At 43.7% G+C, this 16,071-nt stretch overlaps 1 protein-coding gene across 1 annotated transcript in view; it reads left to right on the plus strand.

The window, feature by feature from the left end:
• Window positions 1-14,531, plus strand: part of LOC128735733 (coatomer subunit delta-like) — a 43,578-nt gene extending 29,047 nt beyond the window's left edge. Inside the window, exon 5 of the mRNA XM_053830222.1 lies at window positions 14,488-14,531. Within this exon, the coding sequence (XP_053686197.1) occupies window positions 14,488-14,531 (44 nt within the window). The remainder of the gene's footprint in view (window positions 1-14,487) is intronic.
• The last annotated feature ends 1,540 nt before the right edge of the window (window positions 14,532-16,071 follow it).

The following is a 16,071-nucleotide window of genomic DNA, read 5'->3' on the forward strand; positions in this document are numbered from 1 at the left end:
GAAAGTACATGGTTGCTGGTAGGGAACGTGGGAGTCCAAGTGGTGTTGGTGCCGAAGTGGAGTTAGATGGGGAACGATATGAAGTAGTGGAGGAATTTATATACCTTGGTACACTCGTGAGATGTGACAACGATGTAAGCCGCGAAGTGAAACGACGAGTTGCAGCCGCGAATCGGGCTTTCTACGGATTACGTAGCCAGCTGAAGTCCCGTAGTTTGCAAATTCGCACAAAACTGGCGCTCTACAGAACACTAATCCTCCTGGTGGCCCTTTACGGACACGAATCATGGACGCTATAGGAAGCTGATCGGCGAGTGCTTGGGGGTTTTGAGCGTAAAATTCTGCGATCTTGGTGGCAAAATGGAAAATGGAGTGTGGCGCAGACGCTTGAATCACGAGCTGTACCAAGTATACAAATATGCTGATATAGTGAAGGTAGTGCAGTGTGGCAGGCTGCGGTGGGCTGGACACGTGGCCAGAATTCCTGATGAAAGAGTAGCCAAAACTATTTTCAGCAGAGAACCAGGAAGAGCCCGTAGACTCCGAGGCAGACCCCGCACCCGGTGGGTGTGTGCTGTCGAAGACGATGCACGTTCAGCTGGTGTTCGTGGGGATTGGAGAACGGCAGCCCAGGACCGACGGTACTGGAGGACCATAATTCGTTCGGCGCAGGATCGGTAACGGACCGTTGCCACTAAAGTAAGTAAATAATCGAAAGACTTCACAGCCGTTTATTTGAGTATGGCCGAGGCCGTTGTAGGAAACCTTTGTTGGCAAATATAAGTGCGACAAATTCTTAATAAATCGCAAGAGTTCAACTTGCAGACTCACCATTTGTTTATAGACTTTAAGGTGGCGTACGATTATGTTAAACGAAATGAGCTGTGGCAGATTATGCTTGAACAAGAAGGTGAGTGCGTGCTGAATGAAGCTGTACCTTCCTCTATGGAGCTAGATGCTTCGACCTTCGAAAACGGATGGAACACGATACGCTCAGCTGTCAATGAGGCCACAACCGCGGTGCTAGGTGAGGAGATATCGAGCGCACGAAATGATTGGTTTGACGGGAAATGCCAACAAGCGATAGACAGGAAAAAACAGCTTGAAAAAGATATTTGCATATCCCTGAGGGAGACTTTTGGTGAAGTATTGACGAGTGCGAAATAAGTTGATCATGATCCGGAGGATGAAAAAGCGCCAGAAGGAGGACAGATATCGTGAGGAGCCGGAACAAGTATTCCGGGCTAATGACACGCGCAAGTTTTACGAGAAGGTGAACCAAACTTGTAAGGGCTACACACCTAAACCGAGCGCGAGGTGTACGACAGATGTATTTCTCGATGAGAACAGCGCTATAGTAGAAGGAGATGTAACGAAAGTTAACCTAGAAGTGCCTACAAACGACAACAGCGCGCCGGCTCCCGATCTCGGAGAGATCCGGCGAGAAATCGATTAGCTGAAGAATAATAGAGCTGTCGGAAAGGACCGACTCCCGGCAGAGCTCTACAAAAATGGCCAAGAACCGCTAGCAACGGCACTACATTGGATAATTTAAAGAATTTAGGAGGAGGAGAAACTACAGGAGAAGAGGATGGAAGGTGCAGTTGGTCCCATCTACGAAAACGGTGACCGGCTAGATTGCTGTAACTACCGCGTACCATTACGCTGGTTAATGCCGCCCACAAGATACTCTCTCAGATTTGATTGCGTCGTCTACCGTCACTAGCAAGAAAATTCATAGGGCAGTAACAGGCGGGCTTTATGGGGACCCGTGCTGCTACGGATCAAATTTTTACTCTCCGATAAATCATCCAGAAATATCGGGAGTACAACGTGCCCACGTACCATATTTTCGTGGATTTCAGGGCAGCATACGATACAGTTGAACGCGAACAGCTATGGCAGATAATGCACGATCTGCCGGCTGCGGCTGATCAAAGCGTGTGATGTACTACGTGCACGTTTCGGGGACACTTTCAACTCCTTTCGAATCGCGCAGAGGGTTGCAGCTAGGGGATGGACTGTCCTGTATGTTTTATTTAATATCGCTATTGAAGGGATGATACGGCGCGCGGGCATCGAAACAAGAGGAACGAACTTTAGCAGGAGTAGCCAACTTCTAGCCTTCACACGGCCTAGCCTTGGGACGGTGGAGGCAATCTAAACGCCAGACTAAAAACGGATGCTAGGAAAATTGGGTTACAATCCAATGCGTCGAAAACCAAATATAGGAAAGCAACGTTTACCTCCCACGGACAGCGACTATTAATGACGACGAACTGGAAGTAGTTAATGAGTATGTTTGGGATCTCTGTCACCGCCAACAATCATACGAATAAGGAGATTCCACGACGCATTCAAGCTGGAAGTCGGACCTATTTTTCCCTCCACAAGACGCTACGATCAAGGAGTATACGCCGCCACACAAAACTGACGATGTACAAAACGCTGATCAGACCGGTAGTCCTCTGCGAACTTGCTTACGGAAGACATCCGTGCTCTTGCCATATTTGAATAACGAAACAATGGTAAGAAAAGGTGTATGACGCAGTTGTTCAAAACACTTTTCTTTGAGGACATCAAATCAGTCTCGGTTCAAAAGTAGCAACAGAAGCAAAGTTCGGGATCTTGCTAGGACGACGAGTCTCTGTTACAGTGTGACATTCGTGAAAAATTTTTTTATAATGATTAAAATAGACGAAAGTCGAACGTTACTAACTCTAGTGAACATGGTGGGAGTGGTAGGACTTCTTAGCCACTATTTAAAAGTAAGTATTTAAGAGTATTTAGCAACACGTGCACAAGCAGGTCGATCATAACGAAAATTGCAGGCTTGCTTCTGATTGCATATTACGGCTGTTTTTACGTCGCAAATGAGATAGTGTGAAACGACATGTATGGTCATAATGAGCAGCCTTTTATTATATTTTCAACCGAATCGGACAAGGCTGTTTCGGATCGATTCGCGAACTTGCGTGTGCTACTTCAGTGTAACATCGCCCATTATTTATTTTTAATTTGAAGTTTAATAGGGTTTTGGGGAAAGTATGTACTTCCTTCCTTCGGCCCCATTTTACATGTTGAATTACTGACATAAACTATAACTATTAAAATAAGTTCATTATGAAAATCATCGTTGAGGAACGCCGAACACGACGAACAACAACACTAATTACCTTAATATTATCAAAACATCTTCCAGAACCATGATCAAACAAACACGACAGCAACCTTACCGAGCAAGAAAAAAAAACGGGAGAATCATAAATTTGAGCAACATCGACGAGCAAATAAAAGTAGAAGAAAAGAAAAACCACGAGGTCTGCCAGTTTCCGCTCGGCAAAAGAACGTACCTACCGACCAGCAATCGGGCTATCGAAGTCAGAATAAGTAAACAGCAAGGTAAACAGAAATGAAAACCGGCAAGAATGGGAATTACTCCACACCGAACGTGAACGCGAACGCGGAACGGCCGATCGACCCACAAAGCACGTGCACCCGCTGCTGGCTGCCTGCCTGCCTGTCCTCCTGCCCTCCTGCTGCGGTGTGGTGCGGTTCGTTCCGAGGGAAAAGCTCTCGCTTTTCGTAGAGTTGCCAACATTGCTCTATACATACTACGCCATGTTCTCTACTACGAGTCCCGTTTTTTCGTTCACCGCCGTTTGCTCGTGCACGTTTTCGTTTTCGTTTTTTTTTCGCTCGCTCATTCTTCCTTCCAATGGTTTGTTGTGGCGAAAAATAGGTCAGTCATTGAACCCCCTTCGTCATTCGCATTCATCCAGAAGCGTGTCGATCGCAGCAGTCGTCATCCACGGCGATGCGATGCTAGAGCTAGCTAGCTGGCTTGTGTGGTGTGGTGTGGTGGGCTCGCTACCACCACTACGATAATGGGCGAAAAAGGCGGCTCCTCGTGTTGTGTATTTTTTCTACTTGTTTCTTGCATGATATTTCGTGGGGTGTTCTACCTCCATTCTAGGGCATTGGAACAAGGCGATGCATTTAGTGTTGCGATAACTCAATTTGCTGAGACTCTCGAGTGAGGAGGTAAAACTGCGGATGGGTTTGGAAATATTTTTGTTAGAACAATGAGGAGGGCAGATTTCGTTAAGAGCCAACATGTACAAAGTCATGGAATTATTGAGCATGTTGTAAGTATTTTTGTCGATAATTAGTGCAAATGGTTTTAATATACTTTTTGGTATGAAAATAAGAAAAAAAAAACAATCTGAACATTTGAGTAAAATACTACAAATACTGCTTCGATTTGTTTGGTTTCTTTGTCAACAAAACTAGTAAAGTAAATCTTGCTCTACTTGTGAAATGATGCACACTAAAGTGTGAATAAATTCAAGAACTACCCCTTCTTCCCAAAGAACCCAGAAGAAAAGATACTTTATTTTATATCTGTTTGAAATATGCTTTTTAGCGTCCATGCAGAGGTAAGACGATCAAACTAGGATAGCATAAAAATAACAAATTAAAAACTTACAAACATTACAGAACATTGCTAAAACTTTTGATCGGGTAAAGGCTGGAAACTGGGAAGGAATCTATTTAATAGTACTGCCAAGCACACAAAAAACATTTGACTGACTGTGTCGAAATGAACGTTGTTTACGTTTTCAATTCATGTTTCGCTGTGCATTTTTGCCAGCTACCGCGGTGACAGCCGAAATAAGGCCGACAGGAGTGGAACCATTTCAGAACGACGGATGGCGAAAATCCATTTCAATTCTTATGGTCGGAATCGTTCTGCGGTATGACGACGAACACTGCCAACTTTGGACAGAGCAATTAAATTTGGTGTGCCATGGCGAGGGCCGTAGTTGCTCAGCGGAAGTCAAAAAGGAATTTATGACGTCAGCGAAATACGTTTCGTTTTTCGAAACCTGGGCAGATCGATACGTCGCGCAAGACAAGTGGAAATTTTTGAAAAACAAAATGTGTAGGATGAATGGCACTGCTTTGCAGGCGCGCGCACACACACACTACCGCTACCGACGACGCGACGCTCGCGTGGAGCTGTCAGGCTGATTAATTGAGTTTAGCATTTTAGTAAATGCCGTTACGATGCTAATTATGTCACAAGTGTGATCCGAATTAATTTTGAAACGCGAGTAGGCGAAACTGGATTCGAAACGAATTTTGTTGTGGAACGATAGTTTATGCCCACGTTTGGTATAAGGGCCCTCTATTGGGAATCACTACGATTATGTGCATCTTCCATTTCAACCTTACGAATGAGTGGGATTGCCGAAGCCATCAAGATGATCGAATTATTGTGAGACCGTCACGACCGTTTGTTGAAAAGAAGAATATGTTGCTACTTTTTGGTTTGCAAAACCACAATAGAGCGTAAATATTAATTTTTACCGAAAGAAAAAGCGAAATTACATCTTTAGAATTTCAATAACCTCAACCAAGAATCAACCTTTTAACTAATATTTTTTGGTGAAGTTTAGTAGTAAAATCTCAAATTGGAGAAAGATAAAACTTTTTATTTTAATTCTACCAATTAGACTGGGCAGTGCCGCTATAGAATTAATACGATCTTTGCACTAGCCCCGTAATTTTCCTGTACTCTAATAACCGGCTGTGAAGTCTGTTGATAAAGTAGGGTCAAGTTCTGAAGCATGTTTATATCTATGGCTTTGCTTTGATTTGCTTTTTGCGTTTATTAAGCCTATGCAGAGAAAAAATCACCGCGTTGATTTGCGGCAACCATGGCGAAAACAGTCATGCTGCCACCTCCACCTCCGGAGCTTGGTGTGGGATATATTGACATCATTACCTCCTTACCACTGGGCGGCAACCACTGGCAGGGGATCAGGTACTTAACATCCCGCTTAAGTACCTGATCGCCTACCAGTAGTTGCCGTCCAGTGTCACGTAGGTCACGGCATACACTATTATCACGAAGTCGCTCTTCTTCGTCGGAAAGGTGTTTTTCGCCAGCACCTTCAAGTGCTCGTTCTGGGTGATTGCCCGCTGCTCATAAACGGCCGGCCTCAACTAACGCTTTGGCCGATTGCTCAACCCTCCCGTACCAAGACGTGGAACGATGAGATTACCTTGCTCTCGATCATCCTTTTCAGCCTCTTCTGCACTTTATGGTCGCCTTAGCACCAGGCTTTTCTCCCGCTTTTCTCCAGAAGGGGAGCAGGATGTTGCAGATGCTGGATCGGCTATATGCGGTGAATATGAGCACGATGTTCAACTTCTTCGCTCCGGGGTGGAGCTGGCAGTACGAACATAGCATTGAACGTAATTGCTTGACTGCATTCGCTATGGCTGACGCAAATCAATAGATAACGCTGTCAATTTTTTTCTGTACAGGATAACTAGAGTCGGGGTGGCTGTTCAAGTAGTTATCTCCATTTTTTGGCAACTCGACGCTAATTTACCAGGCATCCGAGAAGTCGCAAGTCGTTTTCGATCTTGTCGAGCCATCTTGCACGTTGTGACCCTCTGTTTCTGGTACTGGTGGGGTTGTTGAAGAGGACTGTTTTCGCTGCACTGTCGTCCGGCATCCCTGCGACGTGTCTGGCCCACCGTAGCCTGCTAACTTTCCCTAGATGTACGATGGGAGTCTGCTCAAGCAGTGCCTGTAGCTCGTGATTCATACGCCTCCGCCACTCTCCGCTTTCAGTTTGTACTCCGCTAAATATAGGGTGTCCCACATCAAATTGATTCAGGAAAAAAACGCTGTAGAAAATTACCTAGTTGACTGATCCTTTTAAACTTTCCGGCAATAGAACATAGCCTATTGGGCAATAGAATATAGCTTTTGGTGTATTTATTTCATTCAACTTCAATACCATAACTGTATGCTCGCACTTTACGCTTAACTCCACTTATGAGGTTCTTTACAACATCTGGCTGCTTCTTCTGCACGGAAACCTACTTTTTTCTTCATGTCTTCCTCAGATTTGACCTCCTTGGGATGCTTCCGTAGTACCAGCTTCATAGTAGCCCAGTATTTTTCGATAGGCCATAGTTCCGGTGCTTTGGGAGATTCATGTTCTTGGGTACGAAAGTGACCCCGTTGGACATCCTTTAAATAATGGCACGAAACTAGACCCGGTCAGAAGATCCTAGGGCCCTCGTGTTGCTTCAACAGAGGTAGCAGACGCTTCTATAGACAGTCCTTGGGGTAGATCTGACCGTTTACATTCCCGGTAGTCACGAATGGCGCACTTAAGTTGCCCCGTTTATTTATTTATTTATTTATTTATTTATTTATTTTTTTGGGATAATTCATCTGACCTTGAATTTGTCTACATGAATAAAACTTAAGTTAAATAAAATCAAAACTACGTAGCTTGTGCGCAAACAATTGCGTTGATTCACCTAAATTGAACAGTTTCTCCACCTTCGAAAAAGTTCTAATGCATTCAGTAATTGGCTCGTTGTAACCGAATGCAGTCCGGTGAAACTGCGTTTGCAATAATCCCGTTGAGCGCAATGGTCGTTGTGATGCCCGGAAATTGAGCATGGTTAATAGCGTTGGAGAGTCAACTTCGCCGTTGATAATTTTGGCTGCAAATAATGCCTGTTGCATTTTGCGTCTACGTTCTAGTGTGTCAAGTTCCAGTAAACGGCATCTATCTGCATAAGGGGGCAAGTTATCTGGATGGTCCCATGGAAGAAGTCGTAAAGCAAGTCGGATAAAACTTCTTTGCACGCGTTCAATCCTTATGTTCCAGGTTAGCTGTTTAGGGAACCATACCAAACTACAATTCTCCAACAACGGGCGAACTAGGGCGCAATCTTAAAAATGAATCCAAGCTGCCGAGATGCTTTAGAGATAATTAGCTCATGATGTAAGTTAAACGGCAGTTTTGGGTCCAGTAAGTCGCCAAGATCACTAATTTGGTCCACTTTGCGCAACTCAATACCATCCATCAATGGTGTAGCTGAAGCAAATCGGGGTTTTAATGCGGTAAAAACTCATCACCTCGCATTTAGCAATGCTCACAATGAGCCAGTTCAGTTTGCACCATTCACCAAACAAATCGAGCAACTCTTGCAGGCGGTGGCAGTCGTCAATATTTTGTATTGGAGCAAATAATTTCAGGTCGTCAGCGAACATTAATTTGCAGCAAATAATAAACGATAAAGTGACGTCGTTAAAGAACAACAAGAAAAGCAAAAGTCCCATGTTGCTACCTTGGGGAACTCCAGACTTATTAGTAAATACCGATGAAATACTGGAGCCGAGTTTTACACGCAATACTCTACTGCTGAGATATGAGTACAGCCATTTGACCATTTATTGAGAAGCACCAAGCCGAGATAGTTTTCGTAGTAGTATTGTATGGTCAATTCGATCAAATGCCGCTTTTAAATCTGTATAGATAACATCGACTTGTTTCTTGTTTTCCATTTGCGAAATACACATTGATGTAAATTCTAACAGATTAGTCCAGACAGACAGACCAGGCATGAAACCGTGCTGAGCCGTTGAAATATAGTTCTTAGTGCGGGACAGTATCACTACACTTACAATTATTTCAAATAATTTAGATGCCGCCGAGTGGTGATTCTACGGCAATTTCCCACATTATGACGATCGCCAGATTTAAATACTGGGAACATAAACGACTGTTTCCAAATATCAGGAAATACGCCTTGCTCGAATGACTTATTGAAAACTGAACATAACGGATAAGCCAACACTATGCTATGCTATGCAACGACTCAAAACTACGGCTGAAATACCATCAGGACTCTGTTTGCTACATGAGCAGATCGCTTGCCAAATCATGTATTTCTTGGCAAACTTTGATACTTTTTGCTTCTCTACTTCCTCCAAAACGTCAAACTTGTGCTGGGCGGTAATTAACAGTAGCCTCGGAAGCTGCCGCAAATCCGTCTTGACGTAAGTCTCATCATCCATGATGAGGCAATGAGGCTTCGTCAGCGTCTGGGTGTACAGTTTCCGGAGCCGTAATGTTCCCACCGTATTTTGCCGTTCGTTACGATTTGGAGCCTTCTGCACTTTGTACGTATGCAGTCCCTCTCGGTCATTGACTGTCTGAACGAAAAACTTGGACAGGTTGAACTTTTTGACCACATCCCTGACCGAAGCATTGGGATTCCGCTTAAAGTCTTTCACGACATGCTTGTGATCCTAAACACTAATTGAACATCCATTCTGACCGCATTTCTCCTTCCGTTCGATGCTCAGAGTTTCGTAGTAACGTTTAATCACACGACTCACCGTTGACTGCACGATTCCGCGTTGTTTTCCGATGTCCCGATAAGAGAGGTGTGGATTTTCCAGACGCTTGCGCAAAATCAATCAGTGACGTTGATTTTCGGGTGACGCCATTTTTTTCAATTTTCGAAAAACTGGCAGTGATAAAAATACAGTGTAAGCAATACACCCTAAACTACCCAGCTAGCATTTTCATATGTATAAAAAAGGTAAAAATCACCATTACGTACAGATATACATGCTAAATAAATCGTATTTCATGCGCAAAATTGGCATATCCGTACTATTTTGGAGGCGATATACGTGATTACGAATAATTTTGAGCGTTACGACTATATAAGTATTTATATACGATAATATCCGATTAAGCGCGAGTCGCTCCGTACAACTCTACGATTTTGTGCTGAAAATCGTATGTATGTCAGTCATTATCATTATATACGACAGAAAATCAACTTGATCCCACTTTATCCAGCTTTAGTTACGATTTCGAGTTTGTTGGGAGATATTTACGATAGTTTTCGTACATTGATATACGAGTTGGTGCTAGCTGGGTACTTCTACCCAAACTTTCAAGAGAAAATACCCAGTGGGTAATTTTCTACAGCGTTTAGATCTCCAATCTAATGAGGGTTTTGGACATTGTTATCTTCGCATAGCGGCATATGCTACTTAATTGTAACGTTTTACAAAGAGCAAAGTAGACCCGATTTCTTGCTTGATTGCGCCGCTGGATTGTCTTACTTGTATTATTGTCCCCGATCACCAGTGATCCCAAATACACGAACTGATATACCACTTATAGTTCGTCGCCATTATGATTCAACGGTTCGTCGCCTCTTCTCTTCGTGTTTGGCTTCAACTGTTAGCCCAATCCTCCAAAACTTAACTTTCAGTCTGGCCTAGATTGCCTCCACCTGACTATGATCTAGAGATGGTCGGGTAGCGGAAAATTTGCCCGAAACCCGCACCCGTACCCGTACCCGCCGGGTTCGGGTATTGAAAAAAAATAATTTGCGTGTTTGGGTCGGCTGCGGGTTTTTAATTTTGTTTTTGAAACCGGGTATGGGTCGGGTCGGGTATCTCTTTTGATCACATTTAACACTAAAGATGGTCGGGTACCCGGGGCCGTCCCGTACCCGACGAGTTGCGGTCGGGTTCGGGTATCAAAAATAATAAATTTGCGGGTTCGGGTCGGGTACGGGTTTTCAATTTTTTTCTTGATCGGGTACGGGTCGGGTCCGGGTATTCAAATTTTCATATTTTTTTGAAACGATGGTTCTACAATTGATGAAGGGACGGTAGGGGAAAGAAATGAAAATTTTTGGTGAAGGAGGGGGAAGAGCGGAAAGGATGGGGGGGGTATTGGTAGCTATGCTTGACAAGTAGTCATTTTGACTCCTACCTTTTGTCCAATGCTGGAAGGTGCATGAGTCGAACCAAGCTACCAATACCCCACCCCCTTCCTTTCCGCTCTTCCCCCTCCTTCACCAAAAATTTTCATTTCTTTCCCCTACCGTCCCTTCATCAATTGTAGAACCATCGTTTCAAAAAAATATTAATATATGTATGACCTCATTCCAAGGTCAAGACTAAAAATCTTGAGATTAGTCTATGGCAAATTTTCATACCCGACCATCTCTACTATGATCCACCTGGCTAAGATTAAGCGACAGAGTCTTGCAAGTCAAACTAGAATCTGCCGTTTCATCTGTGTTCACCAATAAATCTGGTGTCCCCCAAGGAAGCAACATGGGACCTTTACTCTTCATTCTATTTTTCAACGACGTGACTACACTGTTTGAAGCCGGATGCGCACTTATTTACGCTGACGACCTTAAATTGTTTCTTCCCGTGCGTTCCATCGTCGATTGTCTCCGGCTGCAAGGATTACTAGACGTTTTCGTGAACTGATGCAAGTTTTACTACTTGATTGTAAGCACAGCAAAATGTGAGGTAATCATATTTTACCGCATCCATATAACATAGACGGGAATACTCTCCGGAGGGTGGATCATGTGAGCGACCTCGGCATCGTACTCGATTCCAAACTTACGTTTAAACTTCACTATTCTGCTATTATTTCGAAGGCATCTCGACAGCTTGGGTTTATTGCCAAAATTGGGAGAAATTTCAAGGATCCTCACTGCCTAAAATCGTTATACAGTGCGTTAATCCGTCCTTGAAAGTGCAAGTATGATCTGGCAGCCCTGTCAGCTCACCTGGATTTCAAGAATCGAGCGCATTCAAAGAAGATTCAACCGTATGGCCCTAAGGGATTAGCCCTGGAGAGATTCTGATAATCTTCCGCCGTATCAAGAACGATGTAGCCTGCTAGACTTAGACACTTTGGAACGGGCGGCGCTGCAAAGTTCAACAGGCAACGCTAGTGGCAAAAATACTTAACCATGACATTGATTCACTGACCTTACTGACGGAACTAAACTTTCGTGCATCGCAAAGACATTTACGCACAACGGCGCTATTGCATACCGAGTTTCATCGAACCACGTTTGGGTACCATGAACCAATGGCTGCATGTATCCGCACATTCACGCAGGCTGAAGAACTGTTCGAGTTTGGAGAATCTACCGGAAAATTTGCGCAAAAATTGAAGAGAACTGACTTATTCTTATTTATTCGTGCACTGGAACGAGTTGTTGTGAGTGTGTATTTAGCTAACAACCACGTTCGTCGCTCTCGTTCGGCATTGCAGCCCCAGTTGCTGATATCGATCACACACGAGGACTCGCACTCCCTCCCATGAGTAAACTCGAGGGCGAGGATGAAGAAGAAAAGGGCAAGTAATATGCCAAATCTGTATCCCTGTGCACCACTAGCCTTCGCTGGTAGCAGGTTGCCTACGAGTTGTTTCGAGTTGTGTTCGCAAGTGTGTAGGTAGCAGAATGTCTGCACACAGCAACGGTTGATCTTACGTTTCCGCGAGAGGCGTTTAGCGTTGAATGCAATGCTTCTATACTCGCTCGTGTGAGAGTAGGCATCGTTGGATTATCGCACGATTTGCAACATTGGTAAGTGGTCCTTACCGATGGCTTTGTAGATGTTCGACAACTCAATTTCTTGTTTATTTTTTTGAAAATCAGGTACTGGGACATTACTATCTTCTATGACTATTCTTAAGTTAACTTCCATTTCGCCTCCTTTTGCAACTTTGCAATTGAAGTGTTCATCGAAGAATTACTTTCACTTGCCGACCACCTCGCGCTCGCTTGAGATTCTCTTCCTACACTTTTTAGGGCTCTGTGTATAGCTCTTACGATATTAATTCATTTTATCGTAAAATTTGCGCGTTTCATTAACTTGAAATAGTAGTAAAATTTCTTCACGATCTCTGTCCTGCTTCTAGTGCTTTTTACTTATCAGGACGATGGTCAACTGATTTCTAGCTTGTCGGTATTTAGCTAAGTTCTCCCTAGTGGCAATGCCTAGATGATTTTTCCAAGCCATTTTTTTCTCTCCACCACTAGTTGGCATTCCCCATCAAACCAATCATTTCGTATACACTGGAGCTCTGCGGTAGCTGCCTCTGTAATGGCCATGCTTATTCTGCCCCAACCGTCCTCGATGGTTGAAGCACCATACTCTTCGGAAAAAGGCAATGATTCATTCAGTATCGTGGTAATTTAGAGACTCCAAATAAACCAGCTACAGATACTAGATTTGTTGTGAACTTTCCGAAATTTACCACTAAAGTTGTTCTGCGTGTATCTGGCTCATGGTAAGAATACTGGACGACTGCGCAGTCAAAGCTGTTCTTTTCAAGAATCCTACCGGCACCAGGAATATATGAGTTCACCGTATCATTCCACTCGACCAGGTTGAAGCTGACTTGCGAGTATCGAGACGTATCGTGGCACCACCCCGCTGTTGTTAAACCATTCCAGCTAGCGTCTAGTAGCTGTCCCGGCTGGGCGGTGTTCCAAGAGTCAGTAGTCAGTGATCCGCACTTCGTTTTCAGCCTTTTACCAATCTCCCAGAACGTTTACTACCAATACCCATGTGTGGGTGGGTGGTATGAATGCTCTTGATCATTGAGCCTAATTATGAGGATTTTCGCTACGACCGTTATATGGCCAACAGTATACTTGAGCAGCACTTGGAACAGGTCTTGGCTTCCGTGACGCGCCACAGTTACAAAACGGATTACACTGGATGGTGGCTGCCTATCTTGCGCCCGGAACAACAGACGTCCTTGCAGACACTTATGAGTTTGGCTATATTGGCCTTTGGTCCGATTACAGCCTGGTTCGATCCATGAGTTCCCCAGCTTGGATAAAAGATTGCGGTACACAACGTCTTAAACGTTGGTTCAATGACCCTCCCTTACCCCCACCTCTTCCGCTCTTTCCCCTACACGCCTGATCTTAATCTGTTTCATTACTTTCTTCTATCGTTCCCTTGGTTAACTGTAAAAACTACTGTTATTAAAACTTCTATATTTTTACTTTTCTTGAACCTAGACTTATTTCATGTGAAGTAAAAAGATTGTGATGTTCCACGCCCCTGTTAAATCATATTCCATTCCGTCTCTAGAGGTCAGTTACTATACCGTTTTTGGACAATTTGTACAACAATTTGATGTCTTCATAGTATGTTGTTTAACCAAATGATATTGTCCATTAACATTTCCTTCAACGTTAGTTTGACAGTTTTTCCGTAGGTTTGCTATCAAACTAACGCTGAAATACACAAAGTACATATTTGCATATGATCTTTGAGAAATGCATGGGAATGCTATTCGTCTATTTTCGATTTCTGTGTAGCAATTTTGCTAACGTAGAAAAAGCGCCAGCATTACAAAAAATCGATCGTCTATCATGATGGCATTCTAATTTTTGACGAATGCTCAGTACCAATCAGGTAAAGTGCATTCGCGAATCGAACGTCCCGTGGCTGAAAGATCTCACCCTTTGCAAGGTCTTCTGCCTATAACCTGCAACAAATAGACAATACTCGACTCGAGCGAAACTGACTAATATGTAAATTAATGCTCAAAGTGCATCGTCAAAAATGCCCTCCGGCACGGCAAGGTATCAAATTCGCACAGCAGTCGCGGCATCAAGCGTTCAAGATCGCAAAAATGCAACGTTGCAGATGGCCACCAGATTAGGAAACGGCACCACCATCGTACCGTCATCAGCTCAGTCGCGTCGGCGATTGGCGGATGCTGTGTGCAGGAATCACGTTGGCGGTAAACTTTTGCTGCAGTTTGCCGTTCGCAATGCTGTTGCTGTTGCTAATTGCAGTGCAGCAGCAACAGCAGCAGCAGCAGCCACGGTGGTGTGCATAGCTGAAGTTACCTTTCTGGTTCGAAGACGTAAAGGTTGCAAGGGCAAACTGGTAATTCTTGCCAAATCGAAGCGGGGTATGAATCGCCAAACACTACCACCTTCGCGTGTCACACATGTCGCGACAGGGTTGCAGAACTCGAAGATGGACCATTATCTTCTCAGAGATTCATTAATTTTAGAACTTATGGACAATGGCAATCTAAAAATTCTAATCTTAACGAAGTTTGAGACGTTTGTAACTGCACTTATGATAGAAGAATCGAAAAAACGTAGCAAAACTCAAGTGAGAACCAACTGGCAGCACTGCTCCGGGCGACAATTTCCCACTTCTCCACTCCCTAGATACAATATATGGTGATGCAATTACGAAGCAACTTTTTTTTAAGCAAATGCCATTAAACTTGAAGAACCTTAGGCATGGTGGCAAATGAAATTGAAAACTGCATCGCGTCGTTTTTGCTCCCGCCTCTCGTAGAACCCCTGCCGAGTTGACGGTTCTGGTGCGACGCGGGTCTTTAAGCATTTTCAAGGCAACTCGGTCGCTGCACGATCAGATGGCGCGTCGCCGCCGCCGCCGCTGTCGTCGCCACCGGTGCAGTGGGTACGGCCTTCCTTTTACACGACGATGGCTTAGAACAAGAGTTGAATGCCTTCTCTTCTATTGCCAGTTTTCTGCAAGCATGCTGCAGCAAGCCGCAGTCGGTAGGTGCAAAATGCATTAGAGAATTCGCTGCACACATGAACTGACATGAGGACGACGACGGTCGTCATTGATTAGTGGTCGCCGGAGGGCACCGTGGGGAGGTACGGCTCTGGGTAGTGATTAATCTTCGAACTATGTGGTGGACTCTGGTGAACGTGAAGTTGCAGAAAAAATCATGGCCTAAGTAAAGTACTAGATTTTTCGACATTGAAGGCTACGGAGTTGATAATACTGATCATGTCAATAATGGCATGATTGCTACCGTACATGACGAATTTCCCCTTAGTAATGATTGTGCCGCAAGAAAAATAAACGCTTATAACATGTTAATTTATTCATTCTGATCGACACGTTTGCTGTACATTCTACATAGAGCAATTTCACGCAAAATCTTCCTAAAGAAGCTGAAATCTGAAGTGACTGTTTATGATTTAGATTAACTTTACCGTCGTTTTTGATACCAGAAAATCTGCACCTTTCACAGATATTGGCATGATTTTGACTCAAGAATCATTTTAAGAAGACTATTGATCTAGGAATTAACAAATTTCTGATTGAAAGCCATTAAGATGGTCAAATTACTCAACATAAAACAAAATAATAATTGACATAAAACAAAACAAAATAAAACAAAATAGAAAACAAAATTAGTATTAATTGTGCACAGTCTTGACTTGTAATTGTTTGTAATTTTTTGGGAAATGGCGCATGTAGTCCAACCAAAATCGTAACCAATTTTCAGGAGAGTTACTTAAAATTTGTTACGATTTTGGTTTGACTGCATACCCCATTTTCCAAGAAAGTTTTAGTCGTGTTTTAGACTAATAGACATATTC

The sequence above is a fragment of the Sabethes cyaneus genome, chromosome 2 (assembly GCF_943734655.1).
Source record: "Sabethes cyaneus chromosome 2, idSabCyanKW18_F2, whole genome shotgun sequence".
Lineage (NCBI taxonomy): Eukaryota > Metazoa > Arthropoda > Insecta > Diptera > Culicidae > Sabethes > Sabethes cyaneus.